The following is a 22488-nucleotide window of genomic DNA, read 5'->3' as shown; positions in this document are numbered from 1 at the left end:
AGAAATAAATGTTAGACACACACACACACACACACACACACACACACACACACACACACCTCCAGACACCCAGACTGAGAGTTTAATCAGCTCGAGCAGGAGGGGAGCTCAGAGAGAGACTCTATGATCAAGATTTATTGTACATGAGAGATAAGACACACAGACACAAAGACACACACATACATGAGAAGACCACACACCATGTACACAGGACATAACAGTCAGACACACTGACGTATAACCATGTACACACACACTCACACTCACACACATCAAAAGCCTGTGCTGGATGGGATCACTGCTGCCCTCTCCTCCCTCCTCTTGACCTTTAACCTCCATCTCTTCATTCTTCTGTCTCGCCGTCTCTTTGTGCCCGTCTATGTCTTTCATCTTTTTCACATTTGTTTTTTTCGCTGTCTGTTGCTGGCTCTCTGTTTTTTTTAATTATTAATTATTTAAATTGCTGAATTGAAAATAAAAACATTTTACAAAATCACACAAAAGTCAAAGGAGCTGCAAAAACAGGTCAAGTCTCGCAAATTTAAATGCAGATTTTGTCAGAAATTCTAGATTAGACATAGATTCTAGATTAGATTAGTTTAGCCGATGTGGGTTATAAACTGAGAATTAATATATAACGCAAATATTTTGCAATGTGTATGTACAAGTGAAAAGAAACAGCCATGTGTGTGTATTCAAACTACCTATGGGCACATTTGCCTATATGAGGACTGGAGAACCAAACCAGCCACATTTTTGCTGATGTAGATCTGTCTCACGAGATCTCAAAATCCTGGACGAACATCCATCTTCAATGTTACAACTTCAGAGTCTATGCAAGAAGTTTACTTAAACAAAATTCTTGAACGGCAGCTGAAAACCTATTCATTTAGCCTGGCTTAATATCAGTTCTCTTATTTTTACTGTTCTTAATGGTCTCTGTACTTTTTTACTTCAACTTTTATATCTTGTTTATTACCGCTTGTCTTTTGATGGTCTAATCTTGTTTTTTGTGTTGCATTTTTTAACCAGTTCCCTCCTGAGAGCCCAAACATGACAGGCTGAATGGCCTTTTTTAATGCAAAAAAGGAAAAAAAAAGCACCCAGAGCTGTTTTATTTTAAATTATACTTTATTTCATATAAAAACAAAACAATAAACAAATAAATTAGATATTTCTAAAATAATTCTCTTGAGGAAATGTTTAAGAACGCTGTGATTGTTTGTATCTGGGAGAAGAGCAGATAACTGGAATGTAAAGATGCAAATGTATCTGGACACTTTGTGTTTGTATGTAAATGTAAAAAGAGCGTCTGTCCAAAATGAGACACCAACTGTCAACAGATGATTGACAGCATGAGGAGAGAAGATACATGAATCCTTCATTGACAGAACGGGTGGCTGGTTTTCCACACAGGAAGATGATTGGATGATGCATTTAAGGCATTTTGCAATGAAACCATGCACTTTTCTTTACACTTTACAACACTTGAAAAGGGGGACCAAAGAGTAAAGGAGCAATACAAGAAAAGACGCTGGCAAATGACATGTGTTTCAGGAGACTGAGGGAGGCTGCAAGCTTTGAAAACTGCTAAATTTTGGATGAATTTGAATTAAAAAAGGCAATTTTTTTGCTACGCTTTCAACAAGAGTTGGGTCATTTCCATCCAACTGTCAATATTTATTTTTTCATGTGTCTTAATTTTTTTGTCAGTGGTCAGATTCAGGACCTAGTTGGCATTTTTTAGCCCACAGGGGAATTTTCTGCAGCTGGTCCCGAATCTGAATTAAGATTTGTAATTTAAAAGATGGTGGCTGTGGGGATAAAGATAGGGGCGTTTGGGAGAGAAGAGGACACATTAACATAATAAGAGCCTCTTCATTTGCACACAAGCCCAAGCTATCCCCACACCACCACCACCAACCCCCCCCAAAACTCCCTCTGGTCCGTAGTCACACCCATTAAGCCTGCAAAGCCTTCATTGTCCAGCCAGGCTGCGGACCTGAGGACCCCTCGCCAACAGATTGGGCTGGGTGAAGGGTTACAGCCAGACAAAGGAGGCTCCCTCCCCATTCTCCTCTATTTGAAATCAATCACACTGGCTTTCACATTCAGTACCCCCCTCTCCTTGTCAGTAGTGACAGTGGGCTTGGGCCAGCTCCCCAACAGAGTCCCCAAGGCCGAGTCATCAGTCCTCCTTTTGAGGTCGAGTCCTTGCCCTGGACGCACTGTCTCTGACAAAGCGATCATGTAGACTGGAAGAGCAAAGCTGTTGTTAGAGGAAGACCACGACTCAAAAGTTTACTAGTTGTTTGAACACGTAAACGAGTCCTGTGACCTTTGAGACTTTGTTCAAAAAGAAATGCATTACAGTGAAAACATTTTTGGTGGTTTTCGTCCAACAAGAGCTACAAGAACTGGAAGTCCTTCTGGTATTTAAACCACAAATTGTTTTCCTGGGCTGGAGGTCGAAGCAGATTTACTTAAAAATGACAAACAGAGGGTTTCATTCCAAAATTTCCAACAGTAAGGCATCTTTAAAAGTCCAGTCCATCATTTTTTGACCACACAAATTTTGAGGTTTGAGTCAGAAAATGAATATTTTGTGCGTTGATCAAACTACAGGCTTGTTTTTCAAAAATGTTTACAAAAGTAGCATCCACTGTTTAGGCATGACTTTAGGGGTGACTTATGTTTTAATTTGGGAGATCATTGGAATATTTTGGAGTGAAACTTGAACATGAAAACAGCTGCGACAGGTTTGGCACGTTGAAATGATTCAATTCCTCTCTCCTTTCGCCCTCAAATAACCTTCATTTTCGTGTCATTCAGAATAATTTATAAAAGGCAATCGTCTATCTGCTGTTGATATGTACATACAATATTTTAATATTCTAATATATTCACAGGAAATCGTAAATTCAGGCACTTTGCTGCAGCTACAGCAACTTCTTAGCACAAGAGATCCTGAGATTTAAGACCTTTTTTTTTAAATAAGCAACACAAAAGTAAAATAATCTTATATAGAGAGATTTATATTTAACAATCAGTTTCTTCTTTTTTATCATAGCAAAATAAATCTTTTTTTATGTTAAAAATGTCTTTATCACAGAGGTTTCACGCCCTGGTTTTGGGTTGTGTGAGGAGATCATTGTCCTTCGCCTCTCTGATGATGAAAGAAAGCATTTCGGGGCATTTTTGAGTACCAGGGTCTTTTTCTGTTGTGTTTAGTGCCACAGTTTTCCAACGTTTACAGCTGTTCTTGGGCACAGAGCCAGAGCTGAAAGTACCACATTTTGTTTGTCTTCTTCTGCCCACGATGAAATGTTTTTCTTCAAACCTTCACCATGTGATGAAGCCCACCGGCCTCAGTGCTCCACGTGCATCCATGTAATTCTGTGTGTGTGTAAATGCCCCTCTATATCTAAAGGCTTCGTCTGGTGCCATAATGGAGGTTCAGAGGAAAACTTCATGAGGATAACTTAACTTTGCAGCTGTGGACCTCCAATATGGCCACCAGTGGATGTGTTAGTGTTGTGTTTGTGTATGTGTGGGTGCCTTCAGTTGGAAGTCTATCGGAGCGCTGTCTTTATGTCTATCCGGGAGCGCACGTCCTGGTAGCCCAGGAGGCAGGGGTCGGTGGACAAGGCATCGTGGGTGAAAACAGAGTCGTTGTCGGATGAGCAGGAGCTGGACGTGTCTTCGCATGATGGGGAGTACTGCTCGAAGGGCGTCGAAAGGTCCAAGTACTACGGGGAGAGAGGGAGTGCAGATGTAAGAGAAATGTTGGCGTCTCAACACGGGGAAAAAAAAAACGAATCCACATTTAACCCCTTGAAACCTGTATCAACATCAGTTGTTGTGCTGTGTTGAGATGGGTTTATAAGCAATTTAACCCTTGAATCCCAAGCAAATTAGTTAGATTTCTTTTGAAAACATAAGGAAAAAGGCAATGAGCAACTTGGCAAGCAATGTCTTGCGAATTGTAAGAAATTAATGAAAGCTGACAAGAAAATGACATGAAAATTAGTGAAAAAAAAGTCCAGAGAAAAATGTCTATAAAACAAAGCAGCCAAACATGATTTTATTTCTGTTGTTTGGAGTTTATAAGCTCTTGATTCTCGTCTTTGTGCATTCACTTTCTTGTACTGAGGACATCTGGACGGCAGATTGCGAAAGAGAGGAACAGAATGTGTGTGCATACATGCGCGTATTCAGTTTCATTGGGAGTAGGTGCGTGAATGTGTGTTTGAAACCTACCTCGTCAGAGATGGACAGCAGCACTCTGTCCAGCTCCTCAACCAGCTGTTTGAAGGTCGGCCTCTGGGTGGGAACAGCATGCCAGCACTCACGCATCATCATATACCTACAGAAAAGACAAAAAAGCACAAAAATTATTTCTACAATCTAGAAAATCTACAGTGACAAAAATGTTTAACAATATCTGTCACTCTTTGTCTTATTGCCCAATACGTGTTTGTGTTAGACTGGACTGTGTTGTTTTATTTTGAGGACTTTGTTTTCTAGGTTTTGGGTTTTCTGTTGTGTTTTCCTTGTTTGATGTCATTCATTCATGTTGAGCCTGTTTCCTGTTTTATTTTGGAGGTTACTCCATGTTATGTCTGGTTTTACTTCCTACGCTTGTGCATTTTCCCACCTTTGTGATTCTCTGCATCGCCCTGATTTGTTTCACCTGTTCACCTACCTGCTGCCACTTGTCCCTCGTTATCACCCTCCTCTACTTAGTGTTTGTGCTCCTCTTGATAGTCCGTCTGTGTCTGTGCTCCTTGCTGGATTCCCTCCCTGTGTTTCTCAGTTTATTCCCAGTTTAGTTTTAGTTTTTTTCATTTGTGCTTTGTTTTTCTTCAGTCTGCTCCTTCACTTTTGTTTCCCGCCTGTTTTTCTCCTTTGGTGTTAGATTTATTTTATTTGATCTCACCTTTTGTTCCTTAAACTGAACTGCTTGGTGTTACACTTTTGGGTCCTGACATATTAAGACCAAACAGTTCTGGGAAACCTCTGCATGAACTACAGACCTTCAACCTATGCATATACTTTTATGATGAGTCTTCCCTAACGGTCCTCTTGTGCAACTTTTCATTTTATTTATTCCAAAATCCAAAAATGCCATTTGTGAGCTTTGCAAAGTTTTTAGTGACCTAAAAATACACCCTGTCCAAAAAAACTGTCTGTGAAATGACTGTTCTGAGGAAAATAAACCCCTCTCAATGCTGTAGTGGAGGTGAAGCTCGTACAATATTATATCAATGTTGCACTACTTTCTTTTTTTTTTTACATAAATTATCATTTAAAAAAGCTTTTGACTAAACCTCCTACCTCTATTGGACCCCTCCCTCACTGCTTTTAGCTAAAAACTTCTGAAAAAAAACCCATAAGAGACTCTTTAGTTAAAGAGGAGTTGCTGCTTACAGTTCATGTGTGCAATTGGAGGGTTTGTCCATGCGGTGTCCCTCCTTCAGCAGCTTGAAGAGCTCCTCAACGGGGATACCGGGGTACGGTGAGCCACCCAGTGTGAAGATCTCCCACATCAGAACGCCAAACGACCATCTGAGCAAAGACAAGAGAAACGAAAGCGTGTTTGTGATCTGGAATTTTGTTTATTGCTGGATGAGAGGGTGAACAAAGATGTTAGCTGAGGTCTACGTTGACTAGTACAGAAGACTCTGTTATTAAGAACTTCATGTTTTCCTGCAGCGATTTTTCTCTATCGACTTACACGTCGCTCTGGTGTGTGTAAACTCTGTCGAACAAAGCCTCTGGTGCCATCCACTTCACCGGCAGCCGTCCCTGCAGAGCGGACATGGAGCACATTTACCACAGCGACTCAACACTTTTCATCATGAACACATTTTTCTTTCTGTCTCACTGTAATTTTTTTTCACTCCATGCATGCTTGCTCACAATCCTCCCCCTCCCTCCTTGTCTCCCCTCTTTTCTAATTAAGTCCCATTAAGCCTGCTGCCAATCAGAGGAAAACATCAGACATCATCTGTCTTGAGGAGTATTAAAGCTGTGAAAGGAACCATGGGGGCACCTGGCTGAGGGGCAGACATGTTTACAAGCAGTTTTTTAATAACAACCAGCTTCCCATTTCACCTTTAACATCAAAATGTCTTAAAATGAAGATATTTAATTTTTGATCCCTCAGGGGAAATGTTCACGTCATTTGAAAGGGTCAGAGGTCAAATATTTACAAGCACAGAAACTTAAGCAGTAATTTAGCTGCACTCTCCTGACTGGAAAACAAAACTCTCCTCTGGAAAGCTACAGGAGCAGGAAACCTGAGAACACAGCGCAACAAACTGTCACTCACGTTGGTGGTTTTCTTATAGTAGTCGATCTGGTGGACTCCTCTGGCCAGGCCAAAGTCTGCGATCTTCATAACGTTGTCCTCCGTCACCAGAACGTTTCTGGCGGCCAGATCTCTGTGGATGCACTGCAGAGAGAAAAGAGAGAATTAAAGAGTGACACAAAACCCAAAAGTGAGCTTAAGCTCAACTGCTGGGTCTCTAGTTTCGAGTATTGGTATGAAGTTTAAATAATAAATAATATTTTTTAATGTGCTCAGAGATTTAATGTCTTTTTATGAGTGCTAAATTTGTGTTTTTTTCCTTTTCTTTGTATTGTTTTTAACACTGCTCTCCTGTTGGCTAAAGCTTAAATTTACAGTCAAACTTGAAATTTAGTTTTGTTAACTTAATTTTTAGAATTTGCAAGTTGAAAGATGACATTTTTAGTTTGATCAACGTCAGTTTACCAAGAACTGTGCTTTATAGAATCTGTATTCTGCTGGCTGGGCAATAAGTTTGCAACTTGTCAGATTTCACAGTGATGAACCTGAACGTCGAAACTAAACTTTATTATCGAAGCTTTTACGTTCATGAAATGCTCTTTTGAATTCAGACCTGTGACGCGGCTCATTCTCGTCTGTTCCACCTCGTGGTTTTGGCGCAATCATGTAAAAACATGGAGGTAGAAATGATTCACTGCAGATTTTCTCCAAAATGAAAAGACTCAGGAGTCTAAGTCAACACAGAGCGCTTCATTTTAGTGAACGCTACAAAATGAAAATGTCTTAATATAGAAACCCCGCAGTTTGAAGAAAAAACAACCCCTTTGGGAGGGAAAAAAAAGAAAGGCGCTGTTTGCCCACATTGAATGGATGTCATTAAGTTTATTTTGGTTTTCATTCGAAATAGACGTGGGATTTGTGGGGACGTGCGAAATGAACCAGTCTCGGTTTGTGGGTCTCCCCATAATGGAGGGTTAGTTTCAGGCTCCTGCATTCTTAGGAGGCCGTAGAGCCAGAAACCTGATGCCTACACCCAGACGACGGCTCTGCTGCCTGTTTGCTAACAGATTTATGGCAGCGCTAAAAAGGACAAAGCCCTGCAACGGAGGGACAGACAGATGGATGGAGGAGAGTAAACAGGACTGAAGCTGCGGCAGCTCTCTGCTCAGGAATGCCTGTCTGAGACACCGGCTGGCAGACAAAGAGACGTGTTGATAAGAAGCGCACAGACAGAGTGCATGCTGGGAAAATGAAAGAAGTAGAAACATGGGGGGGGGGGGGGGGAAGAAAGGGACAGACAGAGGATGGCAAGAGAGACAGGGGAGAGGAAAGAGAGAAAGGGGAAGGCTGGTGTTGCTGTCCATCTGAAGGCCAAGTGCTAAAAATCCAAAAACACTGAATTATATAAGAACTCAATCTTTATCATGAATAACTATCCTTCCTTCATTTGTGGCTGTATTTCTATGTTCTAAAACGTTATACTATAATACAGAAGATTGTCCATTATCCATGCAGAGTTTCCGCTTCAATCAACAAAAAATTTTTATAGTGCACAATGAAAGCTACATTACTCTACAATAAGCTTTGTGATTTTTTTCCCCTTATATCAACTCATTTAGTCTATAAAACATCTGAAAAACATCAACGAACTTCAGATCATGTCCTAATATCTTGATTTGCCAGACTAAAAGTATAAAATGTACTTTTGTAGTGACATAAAACTGAGGAATAGTCACATTTAAGATGCTGGAACCAAATTAATTTGGCACTTTTTTTAAAAAAAAAACTTGATTGCTACATAGTTGTGAATTCACACAGTGACAGTGAGCCTCTGAGTACAGACATGCAAAGGATCCCAACACAGAGGAGCAAAACACACAGCCTTTGGTGGTTTTGCCTGTTTTGTTGTTGTTTTGCATTCTTTTGTAGTCGTCATGCATCTTTTTGTCATTTTATATCTTTTTGTGGTAACTGTTAGTCTTCTTGAGGTTGTTTTTTGTCTCTTTTAGCTCATTGAGTCTCTTCCTGGACAATATGTGAAAATTTGAGTGACATTTTGCAGGTAAAGGCCAAGGAGGACTCTAGCACATTTGTTCTGTGCTTTCTAAGCCCATTCAGTAATCCATCCATACTTGCATCCACGACACGGTTGCAGAATAGATTTATAGCCACCAAAGACCTAGATACCTTCTCAGATGCTTCTTCTTCCTCTATTACAACTTATTTACACTCCTTGATAAAGTGAACATACCCTTTTAGAAGCCAGGTACTCCATCCCTCGGGCCACCTGGTAGGCACAGGACAGCAGGTCTTTGAAGGTGAGCTGCTCCTCGGGCACCTTGGTCACATCAAAGGTGTAGTCCATGCCTGGGGGTCTCCGGGCCCGCAGGTACTCCCTCAGACTGCCTTTTGAGGCGTACTCCACCAGCACATACAGAGGGCCTGAGGGGGAGCACAAACAGGATGAAGGACGGGGGTTGTTTCTATTGTTTTTCCAGCCTGGAGGCTCGGGACCACCATCGTTGAAACACTCACTGAATTAGTTGTTTGTTGAGATTTACAATGACAACAGGAAGGTCGGAGCAATCTTTTTTACCCAAACCCTCAGTTGAAGCAGGGGAGGAAATACAACAACAGACAAAGGTTTCGGACACTCACCGTCCTGTGTGCAGACTCCGAGCAGGTTGATAATGTTCTTGTGTTTGTCCATCACCTTCATCAGCTCCATCTCCGAGATGAGGTCTGCCAGATCTTTGTCTGTGGCGTCATCTTTAGGAAAAATATACTTTATTTAGAAAAGACAGCCAACTTAAGCTGATTTCTAGTTGTATTTTTGTATCTGTGTTATTTCTTTTCTACCTTTGAGCATCTTAACCGCCACTGTAGAGGAAGGATCCGGAGAGTCCTTGTTGATGCCGTAGGCCTCAGCTCTGACCACCTGACCGAAGCAGCCTTCTCCTAGAGGTTTGCCCAACGTTAAACTAGAGAGCGCAAAAGCGAAAGTTAGTCAAAATAAGTATGGCCAAATGAAAACTGTACAAATCCATAATTTGAGGCTCTGGTTTCTTAAAATATAGGTTGGGTTGAGCCGAGAATGGGCTGCGGGCTCGTCTCTTTTTAGGTCCCCACATGATGCGAGAGCAACAACGTTTAAATCCGTCCCAGAGGCTAAAATAAACTTAGTGAAGAAATAGTCTCTTTGCAAGAACATTGAAGTAAAATCCATAATCACATCTCTCTCTTTGTGATTTTAAACACAGGAGTGTTTTTTCTTTACAAATGTGATTCTAAGTTGCTGATAACTTACTTCTCTCGGGGGAACTCCCAGTCTGGATCGTACGGCAATTCAAACTCCATGACTCCGGCCAGCATCGGGGAGCAGCTGGATGAGAGGCGAGCCACCCTCATCAGAGACGCACTGGACTTCCCTGATGAGTTGGACTCCACTGAGTACTACAGAAAGATATACAGAAAATTCAGTTTTGAGAAACAAGAAGGTGTGCATGTGGCTGTTATGAGCACTTTGTTTTACAGATGATGCTTCGTATGAACTTCATGCAAATCTCATCCTCAAGTCATTGAATACTTTCCAGCTGTTAGAGAAGACAAAATCTAAGTTCCCATGATGTATAAGTACCTGTCTGCGAAGAGGAAACTTGGACAGCTTCTGAACAGGGAGGGCGTCAAACGGCTCCCTCCTGGGGTGGACCTGCATTCGGCACAACACCACGATGACGATGGCCATGATCAGAGCTAGAAAACCGCAGGCGTAGATAATGATGTCGGTGTACTTGGTCTCCATGGTGTCCATAGCATCCGCTGCTTCTTCTTCTGTAGGAAAAGGAAGATTATAAAGCATTTTTACCAGTTCAAAGTTTGTCAGTACCAAGCTGTGACTCGCTCAATCTCTTGATTTAAATTTTTCATCTTGATTCAAGCATTTTTTGAAGAATTAAAAGTAAAATTAAACAAGCATTAAATCATATAGCTTTCACTTACCTGAGAGGACAGTGAGCCAGGCGGACTGGTGCGCAAATCCAATTGAATTTCCAGCTAGACAGGTGTACTCTCCTGCGTCCTCCATGGTAACTTTGGACAGATAGAGCACCTCCACCTCTGACATGTTCAGACTGCCGGTCTGCACAAGACGGATGCAAAAAAAAAAGTGAAAAACTGTATCCAACAATTATTGCAATACAACTTCTTTAAAAACTTCCGCTGGCGTCTTTTGCTGTTGTTGACTGTGAATAGCAAACTAATGCTACCTTTTTTGGCTCTTATATACAGTATCAGGAAATCAGTCTTTTGGTTATTGATCAGAACTGGAACAAACATAAGCTTGAGTTTGACCAACCTTGAGGACCCGAACGTAGGGCGTCCCATCAGAGCCATATCGGCTGCCGTTCCTTTCTATGTGTTTGAGCCACTGAATGTGAGGCTGGGCATCGCTGTAGACCTTACAGTGGAACTGAACGTCGCTGCCCACCACTGCTGTGGTGTTGGCTGGTAGACCGGCCTGCAGGATGGGCCGGTGTGGGGAACGCTCTGGATCAGAAAGAAATCAAAAGGAGAGATGAGCAAAGTGGACAAAGATGAAAGATCACATTGAGCTCCAGAAAAATCCGGTCAGAGCTTAAATGATTCCCTCTTTTCGGGGCAACAGTTCAAAGGTGAATCAGGGACATGACGAAGGAGATTTAACTGATCTGCCAAGCGTGACTCCGAAAATACCCATCTCTCCAGGAGTCTATGCAGGAAGGACAAACATAGGGGAATCTAGGAACTACAACTGAGGACATCCAGATTTTTGGTGTTTAAAAGCTGGCAAACATAACTGCTTTGTAAACAAACGTCTGAAAATGCTCAACAGTTGTCACTGTCACCTATAATGTGTTTGCATGCTGGCATACAAGAGCAGGAAATGTCATTTTGTGGATGAAATCGGTTCCATTAGTGTGGCTCTTTGTCAGCTGGTCGCCGGGCTCTCTTTGATCTGTGGTTACTCTCGCTCTCTGATCTCGTTAGTTGTCTCGTTAGTCTTCTCCCCCCGTCGACGGGGACGGAAACTGACCCCGTGGTGGATGGACAGCGAACAAATGAACAAACAAACCGCAGCCCTCCTCGATCTCCTGTCACAGGTCAGCTAGAAAACTGGTGTGGACGCCTGACCGTCCACATCCTGCCCAGGCGCCCCTGTCACCCCGGTTATCCCCTCCCTCAGACTGGAGGCTTCTATTTGAAGGCATGATGCTTTTGCACAAAGTACTGACCAATAACTGTTGCTTTTTCTGCCAGAAATACTGTCAGCCAGATCACAAATCATTTAAACCTGGGTTTAAAGAAGAACCTCTCACACCTGTTTGGTGAATTCAATAATTCAACCCACATTCATGACATTTTTTATTTGCACAACCTTTCTCAATTGTCCTGATAGCGCTGAATCAACTGAATCTTACCCAGGACATCGAGAACGTAGCTGTGAGTGATGGAGCCATATTTGTTCTCCACCACGCAGGTGTAGTTTCCTCTGTCCGAAGGCACGACGCTCTCCATCACCAGGCTCCAGTGCTGGTGTCTCAGCTAGCCAAAGAAACACACAAAAAACATCAGCTTGGATAAACACTCACTTTATCATCCAGATAACAAGATGAAGCTAGAAATATATCGCTGAAAGCTCTGCCCAGCTTCCACCCATCTTACTTAGACTTCAGGAGATAAGAAACCATCCTCACCTTGATGCCTCCGATGCGGTGCTCTCCTCTAAATTCACGTCCATTTTTGAGCCAGCGGATGCTCGGCATGGGACTGCCCATGGCCGGGCAACGAAACTTCACCGTGTTGCCTGCTGGGACAGCATACAGCTTCTTCTCCATGCGCTGGGTGTGTGTCCAGTAGGGACCTGTATGGACAAAGACCAGCCAATTAGAGGACGCTTATAAGGCCTGAAGGTTGAGAATTCCTCAGAGAACAACAACACACCTCTGGAGAAGTAAACCTGGTCGTTTTCGATCTCAGCCGATGAGTCTTCCAAGCCATTGTCCTCATCATCGTCCCCCGACCCCAGCGAGTCTGGAAACAAATAATGAAGGGATTTAAAAAAATCACTCATCGATTATTGTTTGATCTATAAAATATGAGAGTGAAAAATGCTAAGTGCAATCCAAAAATGCTTGAGCTGACAGATTCAAATCATTTGTTTTGTTAAACCAGCAGTCAAAAGCTTGAAGATAATAGACTTATTCCCAGTTGGTCACCAGTCATTATATGTTGATACTTGGTTAATTTAGATGACGTTGACATTTTCTTGGTATGAAACCGAAATCCAATTTTATCCAAATGCCTCTTGCAAATTTATTTTGACATAGAATTACAACATTTAGTCACAAGGTATGAAAAAAAAACAGGAAGTTGTTGTTAGCCATTAAGATATTGTCATCCTGATTTTTATGTAAACCAAAATATAACTTCTATTCGACATAAGAGTCCAATGTCTTTTTGACATCATATTGAAATCTTGTGTGAGCTGGGTTATCATACAAACTTAAGAAAAACAGCATTTTTTTTCCATTTTAGAAGCTGGAACCAGTTAATATTTGAAAATTTTGCCTAAAAAAATAACTTTTAACAATCAACCATTTATTGTAATTGTTGGCAATCAATTCTCTGTTTGTAACTGACACACCACTCATTGTTGCAGCGTTGTAGAGGCATATACTGCATGTGCTTATATTAAAATATAAAGCCAACATTATTTGCTTTGTTAAAAATAAATCTTTCAGTAATAAATCAGCAGTTTTGGTTACCTGCCACAGTGATGGTGAAGTTCCTCACAGGCTCTTTGGAGCCCCTTAGAACACAAACATAAACGCCAGAGTCCTCATATGTCACGTCTGTGATCTCCATGATGGCACTGCGCATCTGGATGCGCGGCGTGGGCAGAACTCGGGCTCCTTCCTTGTACCAGTTCACTGCCATGCCTGGCCGAGTGCTTGTGTCGCAGCGCAGTTTCAGGACGTTTCCCGGCTCTAACAGGAGATGTTCTGTGGTGTCTTCACTCAGGTCCTCGAGAACATCTGTTGAAACCAAAGAACATGCGAGGTGTCATCACGCTGCGATGGAGGATGTTTTTTTTCTCTTTACTTCATTTTCTGTTTATTTTACTCTTTCACGCACACACATCACCGATCTGGCCAGTCGGCTGGTTATTTCTTTATCTCCTCTCTAAAGCAAGTAGCCGTCCTCTCAACTATGACCTTCAACACTTCACCCACATTATCTCCTCTCCCCACAAACACATAATGAAATTACCATGGAGACTAGCAGGCCTGACCAACCCAACCCTCCTGCACACACCCTCCTCCTCCCTTCATCTTTTTGTTCCCTTGTGGGTTATTGTGGGACTGAGAGTGTTCTCGCCAACACTGCAAACTCCCTCCCCCAAAAAAAGGACAAGAAAGGAGGAGGAAGAGAGACTGAAACTAATGAACATGTTGCAGCGTGACAGTGGACGGAGAGTAAATCTGAGGGGCGGTGAAGGTTCACTGGAGATCTAAGTGAGCGACGGGATGGGAGAAGTTCATTCCAGTCTGGGGAAGAGGACGAGCCCACACAGATGGTCTTCAGCAGTCTGTATCGTCTTGTCTGGGTTTTATTAACATATTTCTTACAGCAGCGTAAGCTGGACTGACCAATGCAAGTGATTGCAACTGAAACAAAGGCAAATTTCACACATTTTCAATTTTTTTTAAGGTGTGAGAAAGGGAAGTTACCTGATGGGATGTCAGCAGCCGTCAGGTCCACAGTCTGGGAAATGATGGTACCTGTTGAAGGGGAAAGTTGAAGTTAGAAAATTTCATGATACTTGGTCAGATAAGCTTGAAACATTGTTAATAAGAGTGTCTTACCCGGCAGGACCTCGAGCCACGCTGTCTGCATGGCCTGTACCGTCTGTCCTCCGTGGGTGCTCTCAGCCATGCAGATGTACTCTCCTGCATCCTCCAGAGTGATGTTGGACAGATGCAAAGTGTTCACCTTGGACCCGTTGCTCTGCAGGGCCTGCACGGAGATGCGATGGATGTGAGATAACTTTACCATCTTTTCAATATCAAACAAAGCATGACATTGTTTGTTTGTATCTGTCAGCTAGTGCTTCCTCACCGTCAGAGCCCTGAGCCGAGGCGGTCCTCCCTGGCTAGCCTCTGTCTTCAGCCACTGCACCTTGGTGGACACCGGCCGGTGGACTTTGCACACCAGCTTCGCTTGACCACCCACCACCCCTGTGGTGTTTTCTGGGTAACCTGGTAAGATCAGAGGCCTGGAGACCCGAAGTTCTAGATGACAAAAAAACAAAAGATAGAAAAGCAGTCGTGACTTTAGTTTTTTTTCTGGACGCATTTCACTTCCTTTAAAATATCTTTTTCAGGGATGACATTATGGGCATGAAGAACTTTTTCCTTTGAATGATTCTTGCAAAAGCAAAACACTGTGTTTAAAGTGGAAATAACGATGACTGCACAATGTTATGACGATAAAATGATGACATCTGCATTTGCAATACTTCCCTATAAACCTTGTTTTCGCTTTGCAATTCTGCCAGCGGGTATAATCTCCTGGGAAAATGGAGGCTTATTTCACTGCATAAAGGAAATGCATCAAATATTGCACAACCACAACAGGAAGTAGCTATCTCCAGCTATCCTCACTTACCAAAAAGTATAAATGTAAGTTTTTTGCAGTTACTATCATCATTAGCAGAAATGGCAGATGTGAAAGAACCAAAGTAACTCTTTAAACTGTGTTGCTAGGCTCTGGGGAAAAAAACGGAAAGTTGTCTTTGTAGCTACGGCACCAACAATAATATCACTTAGTAAAGCTCTTGGGGAGAAAAGCTGAAAAACTGTCAGTTTTCCACTTTAAAATAAGCAAATTCCAGTTGTCATGTCATGGTTTTGTCACAGAATAAGAGTTGTCTTAACAAACTGCTACAAATTTCCCTGGCGTAAATGCCCCTCAAGTGACCGAGACAAAAATTATCAAAAAACATCCTCTCGGTTTTAGTTTAGGTGCAGCAACATCAAACACACCATGTTCTTGAGCAACTACTGTCACTTAAAGCCACCAGAAACGGGGGATAGACAGCCCTGGCAGCTGCTATCGTGTCACCATCAGCCACAGTGCCATCCATTCAGTGGGTCACTCGCCCATTCATGGGCTCGCCCACTCACTTGTTGGAGCATATGTGCGCCCTGGCCGAGGACCTCGCTCACTCTGCTCAGTCACTCAGAACGAGCAATTTCGCAGGGCAATTTTCTGTTTGATTGCTTCCTGTGAGCGCTTAGTGAAAAGGCAATCTGTTCGCTTGTCAGGAGTGAAGTGCTGCCCAGAGTACACGCAGAGGTAAAGCTTTCAGGAACAAATACACGGTTAAGACCTTGTAAGTGGGAAATAAGAAACGCTGATTGGTCAAAGCAGCCACAGGGAAAAGAAATTAAAAGAAACATCTTGATGGATAGTTTTAATAAACACCAAATGTGTCCTCTGAGTTCAAAATATTACAGGATCCTAACAAGCCAACGCGTCTTCATCTAATGGAGCAAACTTGAACTCAGTAAAACAGTCGGCAGTAAATCACAGAGATGAACACACACACACACTTACAGCCATGCTAATGAACTTGCAGAGACAGGGACGGTGCCCTGGATTTGAACTCGCAGCAGAGTGTGAATTGTCACCCAGAGGCGAGGGGGCAAACAAAACACAACACAACACAAACAAACCGCTCGACTGGTGTGTGAGCCAGCCATCAGCCCGCCGGCTGGGCTGGCAGAGGAGCAGAGGGGAGCCCGCTGTGGAAACCAGTTTGGGACAATGAGGAGTCTCATGCCCTGACCCGGGACCATAGCAGCAGAGCTACGGGTCTGTTTTATAACTGCATAACTGCAGAATCAGATTTATTACCAAGTAGGTTTTCACTTACAAGAAATTTGCTTTGGTCGTTTTTGGTCTTTGATGCACACAATATTAAGAGGAAATAAAAAATGAAGATAAAATGCATCAGTCAAGAACATAATTATAGAATAGAAACAATCAAAATATGTAGGAGACTTAAAAAAATATTAGAACATGCCAAATATGTCCAACAAAGCTGTTTCAGAATGAGAAAGCTGAGCAGTTTTGTGCAGAACATGCAAAAATATTAATTATAAGATGTGCAAAAGTTCACAGTACAGCATGTATATGAAATGTACAGTCCCAGTTTTGTTCCTGATGCTGGATAATTGCTGAAATTCCATCCAATCAGGTCAGTTTGCTGCTTTAATTTCAAGAAGATGGGGTAACTCTTTACTTTAACCCCCTAAATTTAGAATTTATAGGAAGTATATTAGAATTAATAAACCATTTATAACACGCTGTAAATTGAATTTTAGGAGTGTTTATTGATGTTTTCAGCAACTGTTACTTCTATAATGCATGATGGACGATGCTGATTGCTTATTTTACTCATAAATATTAACTTATTAGAAAAACCTCTCCACCCTTGTGACAAAGAGAGGTGACTGAAAGCTCTGGAAGAATTATAATAAGTGGACCTTAAGTAAATAAATTCTTGTCACACTGCTGTTTCTAAGCTCAACATCACTGACTTGTATAATAATTAATCAAAGGATTTCCTCTTCAGTGTCATTATGATTATATTTGTGTTATTCTTTGCTCACAATCATCCATTATCTGTTTATGCAGCAGTTACACATTCTCTTCTATATGAGAAGTTGTAATAAACAGAACACTCTGCATAACCAGCAGATTCACTCCTGAAAATAAATGCCAAACCACAAATTATGTACCGAGACCAAAGCAAAAGATGGCAAACACACTGTTCTCCTTGATGTTGTGCATTTAAATGAATAATAGCATCACTTTGATTTGTGTTTAGAACAAAAAATGTTGCACAAATATGTTGAAGGGAAATGTTTTATAATCTCTCAAAAACACAGCAGCCAAAGATTTACATCGTTGACGATCCTTTTAAACTTTGACATCATCGGTCTGCATTCCTTGTTTTTATATTCTCTGTGTGTGAATAAAGAGCAGCCAAAATGTACAGACAAATGCTGCACTCAGACTTTTCTATAATCTGTAATGATGTGGCAGAAAACACGACTGAAATGAAGTTTTTTTCCGCGGGGGAGGAGAAAAAAAACATTGGGACAAGTCAGATGCCTGCATTTAGCACCATGTGGTTAGAAACATTAGATGTATAATTACATTTAGAAACATTACAGAAAACGCCCCACGGGCTGAGAATACTTTAAAAAGACTAATAAATGTTTTGTTGGATTAAACACATTCCTTTGCAGAAAAAGATGTCTTTCTTTCAATATTTTTTTCTCCATCGTCCTAAATTTGAGCTATTTTCTAAAACTCTCTCTGCATCACATCCCTCCACTGGATCACCCTGTGTCTGAGCAGTGCATTGTGTTTGTGTTTATTGTGCCCCATTCTTTAGACTTTGGCTCCTAAAAGTGTTTTAAGCAGAAAAGTAGGAACCACTCACCCAGTTTGAACATGGACTGGAGTTCATTCTTGCGATCACAAAATCACACATTTGTTGCAGGCGAAACTGTATGAAACACCAAGATAAAAGTTGCAATTCTGCCTCCACAGCTGCAACCTGCGTGTTTTATGACCTAAAGATCTTTCTATCATCAATCCTGGTTTGACTTTTTGCTCATCCATCTTGTAAGAAAACCTGAGTTTTTTTTTCCCCTGGGCCCCTTCCAGACTCCTGCACATTGTCGTCTGAACAAGCAAGCCCCGGCTGGCCTCGCCGGGCCCTGAAGTACAAAGTGAGGCCACAGAGATGGAAAAGAGACAGCTTCTGTTCTCAACACCTTCGGGGCAACAATCCACTTTGTCTTTCATCAATCTACACACAGAAAAAAAGTCACCTAGTCCTTTAATCCGACTTAAAATCATCATCTACTTCACAGCAAAGAGAAACAACTGATTTTACTTATTGTTTTGAACAAATATACTGATTACGCCAATAGAACTGACAATGGTTGACTTATTGTATTGGCTTCTGTTTGGAAAGCATCAATGAAAGAACCTCTACACCCTTCCTCCTCCTCCTCCTCCTCCTCCTCTACAGCTGGCACACAGCCAGGCAGATTTACACTTCCGAGCCTCAGGGCCTTGGATGGATCAGGTAGCTCAGTTTACGGCAGCAAAAACACTGAGAGGTTTTTTTCTCTCCCTCACTCCATCCAAGACACGACTGCAGCCTCGCTGTCATTTTTCTTGTCACCTTGACTTCCTCTGTGCTCACTGCTGCTGAAAAAACTGACACTTTCTAAGAAGGGAGAGTGGACTGAGGCATAAAAAACACTTTTTCTGAGCAGTTAATGGTAAAGGAGGATGTTATACAATTCACAAACCTTTCAGCCACACACTAATGCAACACAAGCCCCCAAAAGATAAGGATGGAAAGAGTCTGTAAACCATCTGAAGAAGATGTTATTTCAGTTTCAGGCATCATGATCTGCAGAAAAAAAGAATTCAGGTCTTACCTTTAGTCCTTCCTTCCTCAATGGCCCTGGCCGACAGTTTGTCCACCAAACAAAGCAGGAGAATGCAGAACGTGCAGATCCTCGCCATCTTCTTGACGTTTGTCTTCTGATTGAAAAAGGTAGAAATAAACTCTGGAAGCCGTGAAGTGGCCTCACACTCCGGCCCCTGGCATTGGAAACTTCAGAAACCCACAAAGTCTCTCAATCTGAATCCTGCAGACGCAAACAAACAAAATTGGAGACAGTTATCAGTTGATCAGAGACTTAAGGAGATCTGACTGCAGAGACACAAACGTCTCAGTTCAGTTTTAAAATAGGTGGCAAAAAAAATCCACAGACAAATAGTATAGGAGCCTGTTTTGACTGCGAGCAGCTGTATTCTTTTATTCTCAGATGTCCTGCTAACTGTCCTGCTCGTCGGCCTTACATTGTCCAGGCTCTCCTGCGTCATGAATAAGGAGCAGGGCTGTTACCGCCTGTTGTTTGTCAATGGATGGCCCGGCTCAGTCTGCCCCGGGATAATGGGCCCTCGCTAGGAAAACACTTGAAACTTGCCAGGAAGCTACAGAATCTGAAGGAGCAGCAGAGATTCGACTGGCAGCTGATGAGACTTCAGGTGGAAACAAACAACAGGCAGATATATACTGAAACAGGTGACTTGTTCACTGGAGCGAGAAAGGGAGCATCATCTTCTCACTCTGACTGCACATGTGATACCTTAAATTTGAGCATTTTACATCACACCAAAACTCTAAACTTCACTTACGATCTCTACTGGGAGCAGATTTGGCAATAGGACTGGAATTTGTACCTCATACCCTAGTTTTGAGGGTACAGATGTGGATGTTTTCTGTTTAGATGTCTTCTGTCATTGTGTTTGATTGTGAATGTAGCTGCCGTATTAAGTAATTTTCATAAGAATCAATTGTATTTATCTAAAAACAGGCTTGCCACTAACAATTTCGGTCCAGAACTTGTCATAAACTGGCAAAACAAATGTCTAGTTTTGTCTCATCAGCAGTCCAAAACCCCAAAGGCACTTGCGTTGTTATTACATAAGACAAAAACCCTTGCAATTATAAAGATGGAATGATGATTGATCTTTTCGTGGCATTTTTGCCAGACTAAATGACTTAACCTCAACATATTTGAATCCTTCTCTTGTTCCATCTCTAACTTAAACATGTTTTCACCTGTTTAAACTGAAGAAAATATCTTTAACTGCTGTATGCATTGATGTTAAAGTTAATTTAAAACTTTCACTTTCTGCAAACATGTATCTCTGTTCAATGGTCCAAATACCTCAATAACTTGGATACTACTAACTACTTTTATCACTTCTGGAAATATTACTACCGAAACATTTTTTTAAAATCATAAACTAGTTCTGCACAGAAAACTATAGCAACCTACAGAAGGAACACTAAAGGAATAATGCGCTGATTTTTCTGCTGCTAGTCGGGCCAAACTGCGCACAGGCGCCAGACCCTGGTGCGTGCGCTCCATGCAGGCCGCGCCCACACACACACACACACACACACACACACACACCGTTTAAAGAACCAGCCTACTGAATGAAACGTATTCTTTCTCAATTAAGGGCTGGAAAAAACTTTTTTCTCCTGCTGCTGCTAATTCCGCTGGCACGCTGCCTCGCCGCTGCAGCCAAAACACTTCTACTGTATTCTACTCTTCAGCCCCCAAACACGGAAACACTGTGTAGGCTTTTATTTTTTAATGTACTGCATATTTATGTAACATAAATCACACTTAATAAACCGGTCATATGCACTATTAGACTCAAATAGCCCTTGTAGGTGAACCAAAGAGAAAAAGCTACTATATATATGTTAAAGCCTGCATTCATATTGACTCGCAGGATCACATTGTGCCGTGAATCAATTAGTCATCCTGGGATCAATAAAAGAAAAAAAAATTATTTTTTAATAAACACATTTTACTTTAAATATGCCCTAAATAGATAATTTTCTTGCAGAAGTGTCTCAATGTTGATTTGTAAACTGCATGCGTGTGAAACAGCAATTAAGTGTGTCATTTTTAATTATTTGATATGTGAGATGCTTGTGGTCTGACAGGAGTTCAAACTCCGCTCTGAGCGTCTTCTCTCCTGACAAATAGTCCGTGTGTGTGAAAGGTTCAATGTCTAATGAGTGACTTGTTTTGGATCTGTTCGCGTTGCAAAACACAAGTTTAACTTTGCCTCATATCAAAGCCTCAGAGTCTTCCCTGAAGTCCCTGTTTAAAATGACAAATCATGTATTTACAATGCAAATGAGCGATCGTAGTAGGTGGAGAAGTGGACCTTCTTGTGCCTTATTTCAAGATGTGAGTTCTTGTTTATAGAAAAGCGCAGAAAACAACTGAAAATAGAATTAAGTTGCTCTCATAACGTGACTTGAGGCTTAACGTGATTGAAAAACAGGTTTCTGGTCGTAATCTAACCAATATGCTGCCGCTGAAAATGAATGAACCACCAAATCTCCAGCTGTCCCAGTCTGTAGTCACCCACCTTTCCTCCCGGCCTGATGACTGGCACCACGGGGGAATCACTTCTTGTCCCGGTCGATACGACTGAATATTGAAATCCTCATTTGGAGCTCTGTATCCTTTCCCAAAATGTGTATCTGTGTCTTTTAGCTGCTGTGTATCCGGCTGAAAACAAAGTTATAAATCCATCAAAAAAAGCCCCCTGGAACATGAACGACAGCTGCCGGGCTCGGCTGGTGATCCCCCTCCTGGGCAAAGTCCACTGCAGCCGGCCGCTCAGAGGGCTAAATCCATGGAGAGAAAGAAAACCAAACACGGAGCGAGAAAGTGGATTTGCGAGTACAAAAAATGTCCTTTCTCGCTATAAAAAATGTTAAAAAGGGATCCGATGATGTGCGAGAACAAGAGAGAGATTGATAGAGAGTGACAAAAACGTGCCTCGTAATTCAGAGTCCTCTCTTGGATAGCTCGTAACGTGCGTCTTTACGCACAAGCTCTCCTCTCCTGAGTGAGTTGGTCCCGATGAGTTCTGCCGCTCAAATGTGGAGCTCAGCCTCCTCAGTCCGTTTCCTTTCTACTGCAGAGAGAGACTGCGACCGTCACACACCAGCTCTCCTACAGCACTTCTGCTGCTGCTCTCCGGACGGCAGTCACAACAACAATGGTCTGAGAGCGGCCAGGGGAGCAGGAGGAGGAGGGAGAGAGAGGGGAGGGGTGCGCTTCTGTTACCCCCACACTAAAAACACCCCCCATCCCTCCAAAGAGCTGGCAAATAAAACCAAATACCCTCTGCCTCTCCCTCCTCTTCCCACAGCGTGCTCCTGAAAGTTATATTACTTTTATTTTTCTATTATTTCACGAGTAAACTACACTTGTTTAAATCATATCCCGCGTGAAAGGAGAGCGTGCCAAAATGATTCACTTAAAAAAAAAAATCACGCCTCATAATTTATTGCGGGCTAATTGTCCTTTATGCAAACAGAGCATTAAGGCCTCTTTTAGAAGGCGCATTCAATTAAGTTGCTGCAGTGAGTCAATGCGGTGAACTGCCTCCATGTTTTTAATTGCATCAGTAAAAGAACAGAACCGCGTAATCCC

General features: G+C 42.0%; 1 protein-coding gene across 1 annotated transcript; it reads right to left on the bottom strand.

Annotated features, from left to right (window-relative positions):
- Window positions 1–1171: 1171 nt before the first annotated feature.
- Window positions 1172–22027, bottom strand: fgfr4 (fibroblast growth factor receptor 4). Its single transcript, XM_042498815.1, has 21 exons — window positions 21413–22027; window positions 18883–19095; window positions 14471–14643; window positions 14218–14368; window positions 14083–14133; window positions 13117–13386; window positions 12293–12382; window positions 12046–12212; window positions 11770–11893; window positions 10668–10858; window positions 10313–10451; window positions 9951–10144; window positions 9621–9766; window positions 9173–9294; window positions 8972–9082; window positions 8565–8755; window positions 6335–6457; window positions 5738–5808; window positions 5431–5568; window positions 4261–4366; window positions 1172–3749 (listed from the first exon to the last, which is right to left on the bottom strand). Exons 2-21 carry the CDS (start codon window positions 18968–18970, stop codon window positions 3573–3575), a joined length of 2823 nt encoding a protein of 940 aa, XP_042354749.1. The 5' UTR covers window positions 18971–19095; window positions 21413–22027; the 3' UTR covers window positions 1172–3572.
- Window positions 22028–22488: the final 461 nt, after the last annotated feature.

Source organism: Plectropomus leopardus, chromosome 13, assembly GCF_008729295.1.
Source record: "Plectropomus leopardus isolate mb chromosome 13, YSFRI_Pleo_2.0, whole genome shotgun sequence".
Taxonomy (NCBI): domain Eukaryota; kingdom Metazoa; phylum Chordata; class Actinopteri; order Perciformes; family Serranidae; genus Plectropomus; species Plectropomus leopardus.
The sequence above is the reverse complement of the archived record's forward strand: the minus strand, read 5'-3'. Positions and strand labels throughout refer to the sequence as shown.